Here is an 18706-nt window from a genome sequence, read left to right on the forward strand (position 1 = left end):
AGTCCAAAATGTTGGCACAACTCAAGGCGGCATAGCATTCTCACACAATTTTTGCCCTGCTTTGACACACTGGGCAGGACTGGAAGGGGGCATGATGAGAAATATTGCTCGCTAAACCACAAATTTTACTCCAGCACAGGCAAGAGTAGAATTTGTGGTGAGGCGCACAAAAACGGCGCATGGCATTTGTCCGACACTCCTGATTTATGAAGTGGCATACGCCAATCTTGAGGAGTCAGAGGATAGGTTTACACCCCTTAGTTGACTGATTGTCAGAAGGTTGAGACAAAATTTTCTCTGAGTGAAGCCCCTTCCCCTGGGGACAATTTTCACTGTTGCACCTTTATTTTAGGGCCCGGTCACACATAGCGACTCACCAGCAATCCCGACAACGATATGAACTTGTCCGGATCGCTGGTGATTCGCTACATGATCGCTGGTGAGCTGCCAAACAGGCAGCTTCACCAGCGATGACGAGCGCTCATGTCGCTGTGTACCTTAGATACCAGCGCGCTGGTGCAGGGAGCTGGTAACAAAGGTAAACATCGCGGCACTTAGAAACCCGCTGTTTACCTTGGTTACCAGCTCCCTGCACCAGCGCGCTGGTATCTAAGGTACACAGAGGGTTTCTACCTTGGATACGAGCTGGGAGCTCGCTGATCGCTGCTCTCCCGCCTGCCACACGCAGCGATGCGTGCTGGCCAGCAGGAGACCAATTATCCAAAAAAAGTCCAGGGCATTCGAGCACGATCAGCGATACCCGGCGGGGGCGGTCGCTGATACCTGTCACACACAGCGATCTCGCTGGTGAGATCGCTGTTGCCTCACAAAACTTGTGACTCAGCAGCGATCTCGCTAGCGAGATCTATGTGTGTGACGGGGGCTTTATCCTCCCTTTCTTCCAAGGGTCATAACTTTTGATGATAATCATGGCACAGCAATATGAGGGCTTCTTGTTCTTCTCTTTATGATAAAGGGTCAGTTTTTATTTTGATATATAGAAAAAGGGGCGATTCAAATGTTTAGAGAGTTTCCCCTTTAGGGGACTTACAGTAGTTCTTCCATGAACTAAGTACATGTTAATCAATAGATCTTGGAATAACACTAAGTTCCACAAATGGATGTGTTAAAAAAAAGTTCCGCTGCTATGTAATCGATGTGTATGACTAAGCAAAGCTGCTCAAGTTCATGGTCGACACATCCCATAGCTCCTTGCCAAGAAAGTATAAAGATGACAGCAGTGGTTTCTTTCTGTGAGGTAACACATTTCACTGGCTGTTTTAACACAGGAGCGAGTGTTTCTGCTGCATCTTTAGTCCTCTTAGCTCATCATAAATCAGTGACGTAGGAGCTCTTTTGGAACCAGTACCTCCCAGAGATTCATAGCGCTTACTTCTGATATGCTATACCACCTTAGAACGTAATACTTCTTAATCATTTTTGCATTTTTTTTATTTTTTTTTATTTTTTTATATTGAGTTTGAGTTTATATTTTTTTTGCATTTTATTTTATAATATATATTTTTTGTTATTTTGGTGTATAATATTTCCATGATATTGATAGAAAGGTTATTGGATTTTAATCACTATATTTAAGCATTTTTTATTTATATACATGGTTTTATATGATATATGGGCGTTTCCACAGGAAATGATGTCAAAGAAAGGTGTATTGAAACAGTTTGTGATTGTATTTATATCCTGAATTTGTGATTGTTCTTTATGCCCTGATGAAGTGGCTGGTTTTGCCACGAAACGCGTAGGCTCATTAAAGAAGCTTTTTATTATATGGACTGCCGAAGGTGCGTTTTTTTCTGGTCAGCGTGGTTTATTCAGTCCGGCTCTTTTTTCCCACTTTGGATTTGTTTTACTTCTTAATCTTGGAATAGTACTAAGTTCCACAAATGGATGTGTTAAAAAACAAAAAAACAAAAAAAAAAACCTTCTTGTGCCACTGCTATAATATTATATAATGTCTGTGCCTGACTATGCAAAGCTGCTCCAGTTCACGGTCAGTGCAAAACAAAGCTCCTGGCCAAGAATCTATAAAGGGGCTTGCAGCTGTTTCTTTCTGTGAGCTAACACATTTCACTGCCTGTTTTATCACAGGAGGGAGAGCTTCTTCCACATCTCGATTTCTGTTAGCTCATCAAAAAGCAGTGATGTGGGAGCTCTTGTAGAACTAGTACCTCCCAGACATTTGTGGTGCTTAATTTAAATATGCCATAATACCTTACAATGTCATACTCCTTAATAATGAGAAAGGAGTAGAAAAAACATGGAGTAGAAAAAAGTTGCATGGTTCCTCTGAGACATGTCATTGCCCCATAATCAGAGAAATTAAAGAACTGCAACATCGTGTCAGACTAAAGTACATTTTTGGAACAGTTTTGAGTGGACATTGTATTTTTTTTTCTTTCAGTTCCATTATCTCATTATAGTTAATACGGAATAAATTCTTGGACTTTAAGTGCGCTGCCAGACAAATTCCATAACCACACAAGGTTAAGAAAAGTTAACCCTTTAATCCCTACGCGTTTCGAAGCATAACGCTTCTTCAGGGGTTGACACATGAATACAGAGAGCTGTCATTGCATTTATACATACATGATTCAAATTTGGCGCCATCAAAGACACGAGGTGCGCCGCAAAGGTCAAAGATCAAAGTAATTCAAGCGTCTTGAAGAGTTCATAAAGGTTAAACATTCCATAATTAAAAAAACAATTAAATCTTTATTATATTTTGCAGATAAAAGAAAAAAAGGAAAAAAGAAAGAAAAAATGAAAAAAATGAGGAAAAATAAAAAAGGCGCATCTTTGACATTTTCTTCCTTTTTTATTTTTCCTCATTTTTTTCATTTTTTCTTTCTTTTTTCCTTTTTTTCTTTTATCTGCAAAATATAATAAAGATTTAATTGTTTTTTTAATTATGGAATGTTTAACCTTTATGAACTCTTCAAGACGCTTGAATTACTTTGATCTTTGACCTTTGCAGCGCACCTCGTGTCTTTGATGGCGCCAAATTTGAATCATGTATGTATAAATGCAATGACAGCTCTCTGTATTCATGTGTCAACCCCTGAAGAAGCGTTATGCTTCGAAACGCGTAGGGATTAAAGGGTTAACTTTTCTTAACCTTGTGTGGTTATGGAATTTGTCTGGCAGCGCACTTAAAGTCCAAGAATTTATTCCGTATTAACTGTGGTGCAGTTCCGCTGTGGACCGTTGGACGTGCAGCAGGCTGACATACTATACAGGCTTTACTTTCTCTTTGAGAAGGTGAGTATAATACCTTTAGTAATTGTACATTTTACCCGGATAAGACCCTATTGCGCTCTTGTTTCAACCTTTTAGTGCATACAATTATCTCATTATAAACAGACCATTTCAAAATAAATATGGTAAAATAACTCTCGCTCCACAGGCGGGTGCTATTCTTTATCTTAGATTCAGTTAAAGAGGTTGTCCGCTATTTTTTTTTCCTGATAGCCTAAACCCTTGGCTAGGCCATCCATATCTGATTGATTGTGACACTCGGCACCCCCGCCAGTCAGTTATTTGCTGGCGCCGGCCGGATGTGCTCAGTTGTGGAGTGGAACTATACAGCGCCATCAACTTCACAGTGGCTGTGGCCAGGTACTGCAGATCTACCACTCTAAGGGTACGTGCACACGCTGCGGAATCCGCTGCGGATTAATCCGCACGGATTTTGCAAAAACCGCAGATAATCCGCAGGTCCAAAGACCTGCGGATTATCTGCGGTTTTGCCTGCGGTTTGGTCCTGCGGATTCACTATCTCCACAATGGTGGAGATAGGAACCCGCAGCGGTTTCCGCAGAAAGAATTGACATGCAATTCTTTCTGCGGAATTCAAAACCGCAGCAAATCCGCGCGTTTTTTTCCGCAGCGTCGGCACAGCGTTTTTTTTTTTCCATTCAAATTAATGGTACTGTACACCGCAGCTAAAACTGCTGCGTCTCCGCAGCGGCCAAAACCGCTGCGGAAACGCAGCGGAATCCGCAGCGTGTGCACACAGCCTAAGACTCAAAGACAGGGCTAATGTGCTTTACCCAGTCATGGCTACTATACAGTTGATGGAGGTATGGTATGCAGCTTCACAAGTGATTATATCCGGCCGCTGCTGCACCAGAAACAGCTGATCAGCAGGAATATCGGATATCGCACCCCCGCCGATCAGATATTGATGACCTATCCTTAGGGAAGGCCATCAATATAAAAGTCCAGGACAAACCTTTTAAACTACGTCTAAGATACATTAGAAGTTTTCCATATTTCGGTCATTCTGGAGCGGTCTAATCATTATTTGTATTTCTACTTTCTGATTTTGAAGAATTTACTTTCATTTTTCCAGGAAAACACAAGAACTAAAGCAAAAGTCAAAAAAAAGTCAGACTCTCTCAGGTATTAATCATATATTCAGAGCAACTCAAAGAAATAGCAAGAGGCAATTAGAGCTGAGGGGATGATCATCTGGAAGCGTCTGATATTTAGAAGAAACACTTACTTTCTTGTCCAGTACAAGGCTTGACAATGGACATGGCGCTTTCATGTGGCACTGTGGGGTCTACAGACTGTTTTTTCTGAATTTGCTTATCGCCACCTACAAGAAAAAAAAACTAAGTTACAGTTGTGCAAATTGTCAAGATCATAGCAATACGGCAACATCTCCCTTCAATTAATTATAAGTAAGGGAAATAATGAAGAAAACGAAAAGATTCCATTGTGTTCAAACACTTTCATTGTACCTATTGATGTACAAGATGCTCCCAGTCTCTTTCTAAATTCTGACAATATAAAACAAGAATTTTAGGCAAAAACTACCTCGAGACTTCTCCATAACCTTTCTGGGAGCCCAACAATGCACCCGTCTCTATAAGCCTTTAGTGATGAAGCCAATTTTGGCCTAAAGACCAAGTTACAAATTTCAATTCAATTTTTTCACGGCACATGACACTTTATGTTGCCTGTAAATTTAGGACATTTTGTGGGTTTTTTTTCTATGAAAATACCATATCTAAAATTTTATATGAAAAATATATGTTTGTACAGTGTTAGTCAGTAGAAGAATAATAAAATTTGAGAGTCCTCGGTGGTTGATACCTTTTAATGGCTAAATGAAAAGATGTTAGATGGCAAGCTTTCGAGACTTCTCAGGTCTCTTCATCAGGCATAAAATCAGGCATAGATTCTATGCCTGATGAGGAGACCTGAGTAGTCTCGAAAGCTTGCAATTTGTTACTATCTTTTTAGTTAGCCATTATAAAGGTATCAACCACTGAGGACTCTCAAATCTGAATATTTTTCTAAAATTTTACAAAAAGTTAGAAAAAAAATAGTAATTTTCACATTCTGAATGCTTACACCCTTAAACCAGAAACTCATACCACAAACTAGTTGATAAATTTAAATTTCCCATATCTCTGCTTTACGTCAGCATCATTGTTCAAATGTTTTATTTTGCTGCAGTGGTTCAAATATTGCAGAAATTTTCCATTTTTTTCAAATAAATTTACAAATCTCATTTTTTATGGACCTATTCAGTTTCGAAGCAACTTCAAGGGTCATATATTGGAAACCCACCAAAAGTAACAGTGTTAAAATCTGCACCCCTCAAAATCAGTCAAAACTGCTAGTCTGAAAATGTGATAACCCTTTAGGGGCATCACAGAAATTAATGCATAGATGAATGAAAAGAAAAAGGGATAAAACTTTTTTTTTTTTTTTTTTTTTCAAATAAAATGTTCATTTTCAATAAAGGGTAATATGAGAAAATGGACCTCACAATTTGTTATGCAATGTGACATAAAACCAGTAATATCCCATGTGTGGTTGGTGCTATTTGGGCACACAGCAGGGCTCGCAAAGGAAAGAGCACAATTTGATTTTTGGAACCCAAATCTGGCTAAAATACATTGGGGACACCATGTTGCATTTCCAAAGGCCTCCCAAGAAAACAGAACCCTTTCTCACACCCCACCAAATAAGCCCATTTTGGAATCTAAAAGCCTTCAAGGAACGGATCTAGGGGTCACTTTAACGTATTAAACCAACAGGTGCTACACAGATTTTTATACGATTGGGCCATGAGCACAAAAAATGAAAAAAATCTAAAATGTTACATTAGACTCACACAAAAGAAAAAAAATAGCACCAACACACCTTTAGGCTATGTGCCCACGTAGCGATTCTGCAGCAGAATAAACCTGAGCAGAATCGCACACCCTGCTTTCCTAAGCGTTTTTGCCCATATAATTGATGGTATGCAGAATCACCCGCAATTCCGCAAAATTAATGTACATGCTGCGTTTTTAATCGCTAAGCGCTTCCGCAGCGGTTAAAAACGCATCATTGGCACAACATGTGAGTTTGTCAATAAAAATCAATTGGATGCTTTTCTTAGGCCTCTTTCACACTTCAGTTTTTGTGCATCAGTCATAATCCGCCAAAAGGACGGATGGCGGATCCGTTGTAGTACTGATGACAACGGATGTCACCCGTCCGTTTTTTTGACGGATCCGACAAATGAAGAATTTTAAAGGAATCGCAGCCTGGAAAAGAGAGAGAGAGAGAAAAAGAGAGAGAGAGAGAGAGAGAGAAAAAGAGAGAGAGAGAGAGGGAGAGAGAGAGAGAAAGAGAAAGAGAGAGAGAGAGAGAGAGAGAGAGAAAGAAAGAAAGAGAGACCCAGAAAGAATTTGCAACGGACGGCAATCCGTCACAATCCGCCAATAATGGAAGTCAATGGGGAAAACCTGGCGGATTGTGACTGATTGTAAAAAACTTAAGTGTGAAAGAGGCCTTAAGCGTTTCTGCAGCAGAATCGCTTGTCAAAAAGCGCTGCAGAAACACTTAAAAAAACACTACGTGGGCACACAGCCTTAGTATTAAATTAAATGTACAGGTGCACAAATACGCTATGTGGCCAACATAAGATTATTTTTAATCAAAGTGCGCAAAAATCATCCAACCACGTCAAGGTGTACACAAACACGGATGGTTCCTATCACTAATGTCCGACTTCTCCATGTGGGGCTTGAAAGGGAAAAACACAACAATGGGTCGATGAAATTAAAAAAATATATAAAATACATTTTCAACAATATATTCGCCGCAAATTTCTGATTTTCACAAAGGGTAATAGGTTAAAACAGACCCCACAATTTGTTACACAATTTCTCCAAAACGTGGTGTTACACCACGTGCTGTCGGAAACTACTCCACACAGGAGGACTCCGAAGGAAGAAGCGCCATATGACTTTTGAAGTGGAGATTTTACTAATAGTCTGCATACGCCATATGCAGAGACTCTGAGGTGCTTACACCCCCAAAATTCATCTATGGGTACACTGACTTTTGTATGCACACAGATGTTTTCCAGAAGAAAGCATGGAGTGGATGTTGCAGAGCGGGGGTTCGGGTGTACGTACTGGACCAAAATTCACAGAAAGAGCAGAGGATGAAATGATTAATGCATGGATTACACCAAATTTTTTCTTACAAAACTATATCAGTCAGCTCAGCCCCTCTGCTGTATAACATGGTGCCTGCGTGTTGGATCATTTTCTGACTGGTAATGCTCTCCAATGTATCAGTGCAGCCTCTTTCACTAGAAATAGAACGGTTTTGCACATAAGATGGAGAAGATTGCTGCTGCGCAGTAAAAAAAAAAGAAACACCGAACACCCCTGAATCCAACACTACAAAGGAAAATCCTACACTCAATCCCAGCAACGAATATACAGCCTCATCTTCACAGCAACCCAGGGCAACCAACAGCCTAGGACACACAAAAAATAAACAGCCCAAATAAAACACCGGGCCCTGACATCCTCCTAATAATAGACTCAAAAGGGAAATTCCTAGACACCAAGAACCTATTCCTGGGGGAACGGGTCACAAAAATCCGCTGTTCAACATTCCCACAAACAGAGAAGGTGATCAATAACTCATACTTCACAGAGCCCACACATCTCCTATTACACACAGGCCCAAACAATATTCACCAAGAGACAGCCACCCAAGGCCTATCAAAACTCACAATAACTGCCCAGCAAAAATATCCCAGATCCAAAATAATCCTGTCTGCCCTGCTTCCAATGAAAGACATAGACCAACCGGTAACCCAGCAAATCAACTCAGAGTTGGCCGCCAGTATCGCTTTAACACCAAACATACAACTGGCAAGACACCCTGAAATAATGCTCCATCACCTGTATGACAAGCACCTCAATAAACAAGGGGTCAGCCATCTAGCCAGAGAGCTAAAGGACATCGCTCTAAACAGACCTCCAAGACCACAAGCAAGATACCCACCAAACAGATGGTAACGCACAGCGATCCGCAGTAAGAGTCCACAGAGAGGGCAGAAGTAATGGAGACCACAAGCCCCACTATGGCAACATAAAATAACAGAGGACAGCAACATGGCAGAAATAAGGACATTGCTCAACACAGTGTGCAGCAAACTCATGGGACACCCCTAAAACATGCCACCTAAATACACCACTCGAACTTTTATGTGCTATGAAAATCTTTCCCCATTATAACGTATAGCGACTAAACAAGATATCCTTAGTTATCAGAAGCTGGAACATTTAACATTGAATGCTTCAGCTTTTGGGTCCAAGACAAACGACCCAGACTCCAAACAAAGGCTAAAGAACATTGACATCCAGGACCTTCTGGAGACATGGGCCCGAGCAGGAGGAATCCCTGGGATACAGAGAATTAGGGCCCCGTCACACACAGCGAGATTGCTAGCGAGATCGTTGATTTTGTGACGCATCAGCGATATCGCTGTGTGTGACGGGGATCAGCGACCAGCCCCCCTGCCGGGTATCGCTGATCGTGCAGGATCGTCCTGGGCCATTTTTCGATCGCTGGTCTCCCGCTGGCCAGCACGCATCGCTGCGTGTGGCAGCGAGAGACAAGCGATCAGCGACACTGGTTTCCAACGTAAACATCGGGTAACTAAGAGCAGCGCGGCTCTTAGTTACTGAAGTTTATGTTGGTTACCAGCGTGCATGCTGGTATCTAGGGTAAACAGCGGGTATCCAAGAGCCGCGTGGCTCTTAGATACCCGCTGTTTAGATTGGAAACTAGCTTGCTCGCTGGTCCTGATCGCTGGAGGGGCTGTCTATGTGACAGCTCACCAGCAATCAGCCTAACGATGTCCCAGCGATCCCATCCATGTCGGATCCTTGGTAGGATCGCTGGGACATCGTTATGTGTAAAGGGGCCTTTATGTGTCTCCGCCAAGAAAAACAAGAACACCAAACAGGGCCGCTGCTCAGGGGGCATACTAATATGGTACAAGGAGAAGACCAAAGAGCACATCAAAGCAGTGAAAAGAGGAGACAGCCATATCTGGATAAAGATAAGCAGCTCCTTCCTCACCTCTCAGCAGGACATTTAACTCTGTGCAGCTTACATCCCTCCATCTGAATCCCCATACTATAAGCCTGACATCTACGAGGTCCTACAGAGGGAGGCAGCTCAATTCCAGTCCAAGGGTAAGGTTCCCCTCTGTGGTGACCTCAATGTCAAGACGGGTACAGAAAAGGACTGTCAGCAGATGGAAACACATACGTGCTGAGAGATGAGTCCTTCTACAGCAACTCAGTACAGACAGCAAGAAACAGCTGTGACAGAGTGGTGAACAAAAGCTTCAGAACACTGCTGAACCTGTATCGGAGCCTGGGGCTGTATATACTGAATGGATGCATCAGGGGGAACTCATTAGGGAGATTTACACTAAACTCCCACATGGGCAGTAGTGTGGTGGATTATGCCATAACAGTCATGGACCCAGCAAACTTAAATGCCTTCATAGTCACCCCCGAAACCCACTTGTCAGACCACAACCAGATACTGCTGTATACGAGATCCACGGACAAACCACCCACAGAAAAGCCCTATCTCCACAACCTACCACCATCCTTCAAGTGGTCTAAACAGTTAGGCACTGAATACATCAAAGTGCATCCTCAAGGAGAAAAAACAGATGCACATTTCCCAGAAACTATGGCAGCTTGAAGACTCCCTCCAGGACAACTCATTCTGGGAGACCTGGAGTCATATCAGCACAAAGCCCAAGCACAAGACCCTCCACATCCAGAACGGCAACTTCTGGCACAACTACTTCAAGAGCCTCTACAGGAACATACCAGAAGACATAACCCCAGAACAGCAACATCTAACCAATAAACTGAGGGACATGGAGGAAACAATCAAGGACTTCCAAAACCCTCTGGACACACAAGTGTGTAGGAAACAAGAAGGCCGGGGGCAGTGACGGCATCCTGCTAGAGATGATGACATACAGTTCCACATACATGCAGCACTGGCAAAACTTCACCCACGTCCTAAGCACCGGCTACTTCCCGCAATGCTGGAATCAAGGTCTCATTACACCCATCTACAAGAATGGAGACTGATCCAATCCAGCAAACTACAGAGGGATCTGTGTCAGCAGCATTCTGGGAAAACTGTTTAACAGCATCATTAATAAAAGGATATTCACCTTCCGTGACATCCTCAGCAGAAGCCAAGCTGGGTTCATGCCAAACCACCACACTACCGATCACATCTACACCCTGCACAGCCTCATCAAGACCCACGTACACAGCAAAAAACGGGAAAATATTTGCATGCTTCGTGAACTTCAAGAAGGCCTTTGACTCAGTGTGGACCCCAACCTGTTTCTGAAACTCCTGGAAAAGGGAATAGGTGGCAGAACCTACGAAGTCCTCAAACATAGCTTGTCCGGCAGAGTAGGGCCGATTCCCCTTATGGCTAACTATAAACAAGAGGGCACTATCACACCAGGCGCACATACAGAGCAGCAAACCCAGCTCCTACCATTATAAAGCCCTACTGAGCCAAAGCTCAACGCAAGCCATGAACCCGAGCAGCCAGTCCCGCCAAAGTCAGCAACACACCCTGACAAAGCCAAAATAAAGAAGATCGCAGAGAGCTGCAAGATACAATATATAATAGAGGGTTGGCAGAAGTGAATTAGAGAACTCCCAGAAACTCACTACCTACCGGTCATTGCGGAAGGACTAAGTTATGGCCCCATATCTGGAGAGGTTACATCACCCCAAAGACAGGCAGACCCTGAAACTATACAGACTGAGTGCCCACAGTCTAGAGGTGGAAACAGCGCGGCACCAGCATACAGGCACAGACATGCAGGACAAATACAAACGCATGGGCCATGCACATACAGTGAACAAGTCGGTAAGACAGTGTTCACACCAAGAGACTGGAACACAGAGAAACATAGTACAACAAACGTGAAAAATACTCTGCTGTAAAAAAAATTTTCAACACTAAACAGCAAGTGCTAGTAAAAAGAGGATAGCAAAACAGGGTATTTAGTTGATATGTTTTTTGCAAAAAATGTATACTAAGCCGCTCTACCAACGCCAAGGTATACCCATCAGAGAAGTCATATCCAATGTATTTAAAACCTGACCATGTGAACAGTACCTATATGTTTTCTATCATCTTTTTACTAGCACTTGCTGTTTATTGTTGAAAATCTTTTTACAGCAGAGTATTTTTTCACATTTGTTGCATTGTGTTTCTCTGTGTTCCAGTCTCTTGGTGGTGTGAACACTGTCTTACCGACTTGTTCACTGTATGTGCATGGCCCATGCGTTTGTATTCTATTGGTTTCTTGCTTCTGTAAGTTTTTGGGAGGTCTCCACCACTCTCATGTGGGACATGCACATATAAAGCCGTCTCACACAGCATGTCCTCATCAGACATTACCTCTCTGAATCCTGCTCATATAGGTACTGTTCACATGGTCAGGTTTTAAACACATTGGATAGGGCTGCTCTGATGGGTATACCTTGGCGTTGGTAGAGCGGCTTTGCATACATTTTTTGCAAAAAACTTATCAACTAAATACCCTGTTTTGCTATCATCTTTTTACTAGCACTTGCTGTTTATTGTTGAAAATTTGTTAGTATTTTTCCACATTTGTTGTATTGTGTTTCTCTGTGTTACAGACATGTAGACATACAAGCCATGTGGCAGCAGGGGGCACTGGAGAACGAGGCACACTTCCTGCTTCACTGCAACAAATACTCAGCAGTGAGGGCCTCCCACTTTCAGAGACTTCCTATTCACAACCCAGACTTCCCATCCATGGATGAGGAGAGGAAACTCTGCACCCTACTGGGGGGGGGGGGGAATCAACAGTGGAGATCGCCGCCCAATATGTCACCATATGTCATAAGCTGATCGGAACTTAAAACCCCCAAATGGACTATTATTTCCCAAAATGTGCCCCCAACACCCCATTCCCATAATCCCCAATCCCCTCCCCTGTCACATCTATTTTCCTTGCTTTGGCAACACTAAATGTATTTTGGTCCTGCCAGTAAAGCCTATTTGAGCGGAGTTTGAAAAAACAAAAGTCATTGTAACATCTACTTCTTAAGGATTGGCGAGGTACATGACAGCAGGTGCCCACTGATCAGAAAGTGGGAGTATATCCCAAGATTATCACAATCCTTTCCAGAAAGAAAAACCTCTAATAATCTAAATAATTCACCTAGCATTTTGCTAAACATAAGAAGCATGAAAACACTGTGGCCCCTAATCATTAAGCTTTGTGCTTCGCATGCCAGTCTTAAATGACTTTGGTGCATCTTATTCCTAGAAGCCATTTGTTGAATTTAGCGCATCTTATCACTGGCGTTCACCTCGCCAGAAATGATGCTCCGGCGAATGATTGGAGTAAACTTTTCTGGCATAAGAGGCACTGCCGCTTTTGATGAATGTGACTTGGGGGCGTATCCTTGCCGTGTCCCGTCTCCTCCCCAGCTCTACCCATTTTGATAGAGCTGCTTGAAAGTGGTATGAAAATGCCAAAAAAGAAACATTTTTTCAGAACTTCAAATCTAACTATTGAAAAATGTTTAACGCCAGATTTCTGGCATAAACCCTGATGTATTGGTCCCTATGCATTTACATGAATAGACGTATCAATAACAGTTTGCTGATGGTCTAAAAGTAGCAAGAGATGTTTGTTTCCACGCCGAGTAACCATTAAACTACCAATATTTGCCAATTTATGGCAACTGTTAAATGTGGCGCTTTATCTAGCACATAAGAACAGAACTTACAGCATGGGGTCGTCTGTGAATACGACAGATGAGGGAAAGACAGAAGTGATGCAATATCTGGTAAATCCGTTTTGTTTAGATCCTCGACAATTGTCTGGTCGGCCCATACGACTGCCTTCTCTCTCTGGACCAGGTGCTTGACTTCTTGGAATTCAGACTCCACAAATGCATCCGCTAACCCTGCTTGATGTAATATTTCATATTGCCTCCGGAAGGCAGGCAGAACTGCATTGAGCAACCTGGCAAACCAAGTAGGAAAAGTTAGGAATAAGGCATATAATTTTATCTCTCTTCAACAGAAGAAATAAAGCTAGCCACAGATATAGTAGGATGAGGCCTCCTGTAATGAGCAATGGTCTGGACAGGCACAAGCATGCACAAAGCTGGGTGCAGTCACAACCCTGAATAGAAGTAGTTCTCCAAGGTCCTCTGATGGTAGTGTTATATTTTCCGGATGGTGGTGCTACAGGAAAACTGAACAGTTGCCAGCAATAGGGTGAACTGACAACTTCTTATTTTGGGGAATCCTTAAAATTAAATTGTTTAAAGCGCAGACAAATGGTCTTTTCGATTCCGTTCAGCCAAAACTTCAAGAAGCTGATCTATACAAAAAACGTTTTTAATACTAACCCAAAAAAGGGGAGGGGAAAAGAAAAGTACCTACTTCGAATTGTATCTATGTTCTCGTTCTTGAAGAGACACAAGAAGATTCATGTTTTCAATCTGGGCTTTTAAATCTTTTACGTCCAGCTTTAAGTGGCAACACTGTAAATCTTTCGAAAGCTCCTGAAATAGAAAAATAAGTTAAAAAACAAAACAAAACAGTGTTTTCATGCAGTCTGAAGCAATGCATACATCAACTTCCAGGCACACATTTATCAGGGAGAGATTATAAAATGCCCAACTTATTCTAGGCCTTTACAATTAACTACTGGTAGCCATAAATTATTAATGAAAATGTCACAGGAGCTATTTATAGGAAAGGATCATGGCTACTTTGCAAGAGAAGCTTATGAAATATTAACAAGTGAAATCTGTGAAGAATCAAAAACCATTGGAAATTAACTAAAAATAGAAATATTACAATACGGAAATTCTTGGCGTTGTATGCCCTCTCTCTTCACATGTTTGAGGCCGCAAAAGAAAGGAATGGATAATTGATAGGAAAAAAACAGGATTCCATATTAATAGATAATAATGATGTCAAATAAGAATATCAGCGATCTAAATAGTCTGAACATTGAGACCTAAACCCAAAAACTACAATCTGAAGTGCATGTTAAAACATGCCCATACTAAAACATAGTGTTGTTCAATGAGGACAGTGCATTCACATTAAAAGGGGCTGCCTCCCTGCCAAAATCCCTTTTATAAATTAAGTCTGTATGGCAATTGGCTAGTTTCAGTAGTGCAGCCCCTAAAACCATGTTGTTGTATGCAGCATCCATTTCAAAGAAGGGTGCCAAAGCCACGTTATAAGTCCAACAGAACTCTTGGTAAAAGTTCTCTGCTTTAGTCAAATGTCTATCTGCCAAAAACTGCAAGGCTCTGACTTGGCAACTCTAGGGGGTACTGCACTCCCCAACAGCTAGGAGACAGCAAATGTCAATAGAGTGGTAAGTTCGTTAATGGTTATTGGGGGGTTTTTATTATCAGGGCGACGAATAGAAAAATTTGTCACAAAGACCAAATGGTTTGCAGTCTCCCCGATGCCAGGGTTTGGCAATTGATGGAACGGGATGATAAATTACTGTAGGGGTTGGTGATGACCCAGCTGACATGGTCCATAAGGCAACCAATAACATAAGCAGTAGGTGGTGGATCATCAAAGAATAATTTTACAGAATTAGGCTCCAAGCTGAAGAGAAGGACCTCCAAGGACATGTTCTCTAGAACACTGCCTGTGCTATGGACAATGCAGGAGACACAGTGGGAATTTAGGGACTTAAATGCATGGCTTAAAGGGCATTTGTCACGACCCTCCTAAGCAGTCTATACGGGCATATAAGACATAAGAAGCTGAATAAAATGATACCTTGATATCTGCGATCCAAGGCCTTATTTCAGAAAAACCCACGTTTTTTTTTCTTAATGTACATGAGCTGTTAAGATCTATGGGCCGGACACTGATTTCCCTGAGAATCTGCCTCCAAAGATTACTTTAATTAAATGGGGTGTTACCAAAGTGAGACATGTAGATCAGGAAAGCAGACTGTCAGCCATGACATGTCTCACACTGGTAACACCTTTTATTTAAAATAAGCCCTGTAGGCAGATTCTCATGCAGATCATTATACGACCCACAGAACTTAAGGGCTCATTTACATATTCAAAAAAATGTTGATTTCTTGAAAAAAATAAGACATTTGATTGCAAACATTAATGTATCATTTTGTTCAGCTTCCATTGACCTACATGCCCATATAGACTGCTTAGGAGAATTGAATCCTACTTATAGATTCCCTGTAAGCATTGGTGCAAGGCAGAATTACTAAAGCAATGGGCTGACTGTACTGAGGTACAATATGTATTCGCTCTGCTTGATTTCTAAAACTTAATATGGACAAAACAGAATTCATCATCTTTTTCCCGTCTCACTGAACTCCCCCCAACAGACCTATCCATCAAAGTCAATGGCTGCTCACTCTCCTCAGTCCTTCAACTTCGCTGCCCTGTGGTAACCCTTGACTCCGATTTCTCCTTTGAACCACATATTCAAGCCCTTTCCACTTCCTGCTGGCTCCAGCTCAAAAACATGGATTTTTGTGAGTACTCACCGTAAAATCCTTTTCTCCGAGACGCTCATTGGGGGACACAGGTACTGTGGTGTATGCTACTGCTGTCTGGAGGCTGACACTAAGTATACAAAAAAAGAGTTAGCTCCTCCTCCGCATACACCCTCGCCCTGACTGCGGACGGAAACCAGTTTAGTGCAAAAGCAGTAGGAGAACACAAAACCAATTTAGCCTTAAAGCAGAATACCATATGTCTGAAAAAAAACACCCTAATCTTAAAAGGAGCCATATTAATTAAACAAACAAGAGCCAACTGGCTAATAGGGTGGGTGCTGTGTCCCCCAAAGAGTGTCTCAGAGAAAAGGATTTTACGGTGAGTACTCACAAAAATCCATGTTTCTCCTTCGTCCCATTGGGGGACACAGGTACTGTGGGACGTCCTAAAGCAGTCCCTGGGTGGGAGATTGACACACCGATCCAAGCCACATGCACCTCCTGCCTAAAGGTGCGCCACTGCTGTTTGGAGAATTCTTCTACCCAGGCTCGCATCTGACGAAGTCTGAGTATGCACATTGTAATGCTTAGAAAAAGTGCGCAGGCTGGACCAGGTTGCTGCCTTGCATACCTGCTCTGCCGAAGCCTGGTGCCGAAGCGCCCAAGAGGCGCCCCACTGCCCGAGAAGAGTGAGCCCCTATCCCTGCTGGAATCGTTGTGCCTCTAAAATGGCAAGCCTCTTGAATAGTTTGACGGATCCATCTGGCTATGGTCGACGTTGAGGTTGCGGGTCCCTTCCTACGCCCTTCAGGGACCCAAAAAGTGAGTCTGTCTGGCGAAAAAGGTGCCATCCGTGACACGTACCTTCTGAGAGCTCTCACTAGGTCCAATGTGTGGAGAGCCCTTTCCACCTGATGTACCGGCTCTGGACAAAATGAAGGCAGAACAATGTCCTCATTAATGTGAAATGAGGACATGACCATCGGCAGAAATGGGGGAGCTGGTCTAAGAACTACCTTATCCTTGTAAAAGGTAAGAAACGGTGCCCTACAAGATAGGGCTGCCAACTCTGAGACCCGCCTAAATGGAGGTTATGGCTACCAAGAATGCGACCTTCTTGGAAAGATACGACAACGAAACTTCTTGTAACAGCTCGAAAGGAGTCTCCTGCGGGACACTCAGGACCAGGTTAAGGTCCCAGGAGTCTATGGGAGCTCTATAGGGGGGTACCAAAACAGAGACCCCCTGAAAGAACGTCTTGACCTGCATATTAGTAGCAATTCTTCGCTGGAAGAGGACAGACAAGGCCGATATCTGTCTCCTAAGAGAACTCGGGGCCAACCCTGCGTCTAGGCCTGACTGAAGAAATGCCAGGATGTTGGGAACCGAGAAGGACAGTGGAGCAACCCCGTGCTCTCGACACCACCCAAAGAAAACCTACCAAGTGTGATGGTAAAATTCTCGCCGAGGTAGGCTTCCGGGCGCTAACCATTGTAGCAACCACTTCACGCCCAAACCCTGCCTGGGTCAGAATCCAAGATTCAATTGCCATGCCGTCAAACACAGGGCCCCTGAGTTCGGGTGGTAGATTGGCCCCTGAGACAGTAGATCTGGTCGTTCCGGCAGACGCCAAGGAACATCTGCGAGGAGCTGCACAAGATCCGCGCACCATGCCTGACTGGGCCAGTCTGGGGCCAGCAGAATTGCCAGAACCCTCTCTGTCTTGATTTTCCTGATGACCCTCGGAAGTAACGGCAGCGGGGGAAACAGGTATGAGAGCCGAAACTGGTTCCATGGCAGGACCAACGCATCCACTGCGATCGCTCGCGGGTCTTGAGACCGAGGAACAAACACAGCCACCTTGGCGTTTACCCTGGAGGCCATCAGATCCACTTCCGGTGTCCCCCACCATTGGCAAATCTGCTGGAAAACCTCGGGGTGCAGGGACCATTCCCCTGATACGACGCCCTGTCGGCTTAGGAAGTCCGCTTCCCAATTTTCCACGCCTGGTATGTGGACTGCTGAGATTACTGACTGGTTCCCTTCGGCCCAGCGTAGTACATGCTCTATCTCGCGCATGGTTGCCCTGCTGCGTGTGCCTCCCTGATGATTCACGTACACCACCACCGTGGCGTTGTCTGATTGAATCCGGACAGGACGTCCTGCTAGAAAGTGCTGGAAATGTTGCCAACCACATCGCTCGTATCTCCAACAAGTTGATCAGGAGGCGTGCCTCCTGTTGCGACCATTGCCCCTGGGCCGTGTGATGACAGAAAACTGCTCCCCAACCGAGGAGACTTGCATCGGTTGTGATCACCAACCATTGATCTGGGGGGAAAGGTTTCCCCTGAAGAAGAGAGGAGTCGCGCGTCCACCACTGCAGTGACCGCTTGACCTGCAAAGACAACCTGCACTGACGATCGAGCGTGAATGGACTCTTGCCCCAAGATGACAAGAGGGGCGTGCTGCAGGGGACGGAGATGAAATTGGGCAAATGGAATCGCTTCCATTGCCGCCACCATCCTCCCTAGAACCCTCATCCCGAACCGAATGGTGTGAGGGCCTGGTTGTTGAAGCCCCAGAACTCCCTGCCGGAGCGCTTGAGCCTTGTCCTGAGGGAGAACCACCAACCCTGGGGAGGTGTCGAAAATCATCCCTAGGAACAAAATCCATTGAGCTGGAACAAGGGATGACTTCTTCCCGTTGACCAACCATCCTAAGCGGGATAGGGTATCCAGCGTGATGTTGACATTTTCCTCGCATGCCCGAAAAGATGGACCTTTCACCAAGAGGTCGTCTAAGTACGGCAAGACCACT

General features: G+C 43.6%; 1 protein-coding gene across 5 annotated transcripts in view; it reads right to left on the minus strand.

Moving 5' to 3' along the window:
• KIF18A (kinesin family member 18A) overlaps window positions 1-18706 on the minus strand; it is a 188370-nt gene that overhangs the window by 48167 nt on the left and 121497 nt on the right. For all 5 annotated transcript variants that reach the window (XM_073576284.1, XM_073576282.1, XM_073576283.1 and 2 more), the window contains exons 12-14: window positions 13825-13946; window positions 13161-13399; window positions 4526-4621 (exon numbers count right to left, since the gene is read on the minus strand). In XM_073576284.1, the coding sequence (XP_073432385.1) occupies window positions 4526-4621; window positions 13161-13399; window positions 13825-13946 (457 nt within the window). The remainder of the gene's footprint in view (window positions 1-4525; window positions 4622-13160; window positions 13400-13824; window positions 13947-18706) is intronic.

This window comes from Dendrobates tinctorius, unplaced genomic scaffold (genome assembly GCF_039654945.1).
Source record: "Dendrobates tinctorius isolate UK_male_01 unplaced genomic scaffold, ASM3965494v1 ptg000048l, whole genome shotgun sequence".
Classification (NCBI taxonomy): Eukaryota; Metazoa; Chordata; class Amphibia; order Anura; family Dendrobatidae; genus Dendrobates; species Dendrobates tinctorius.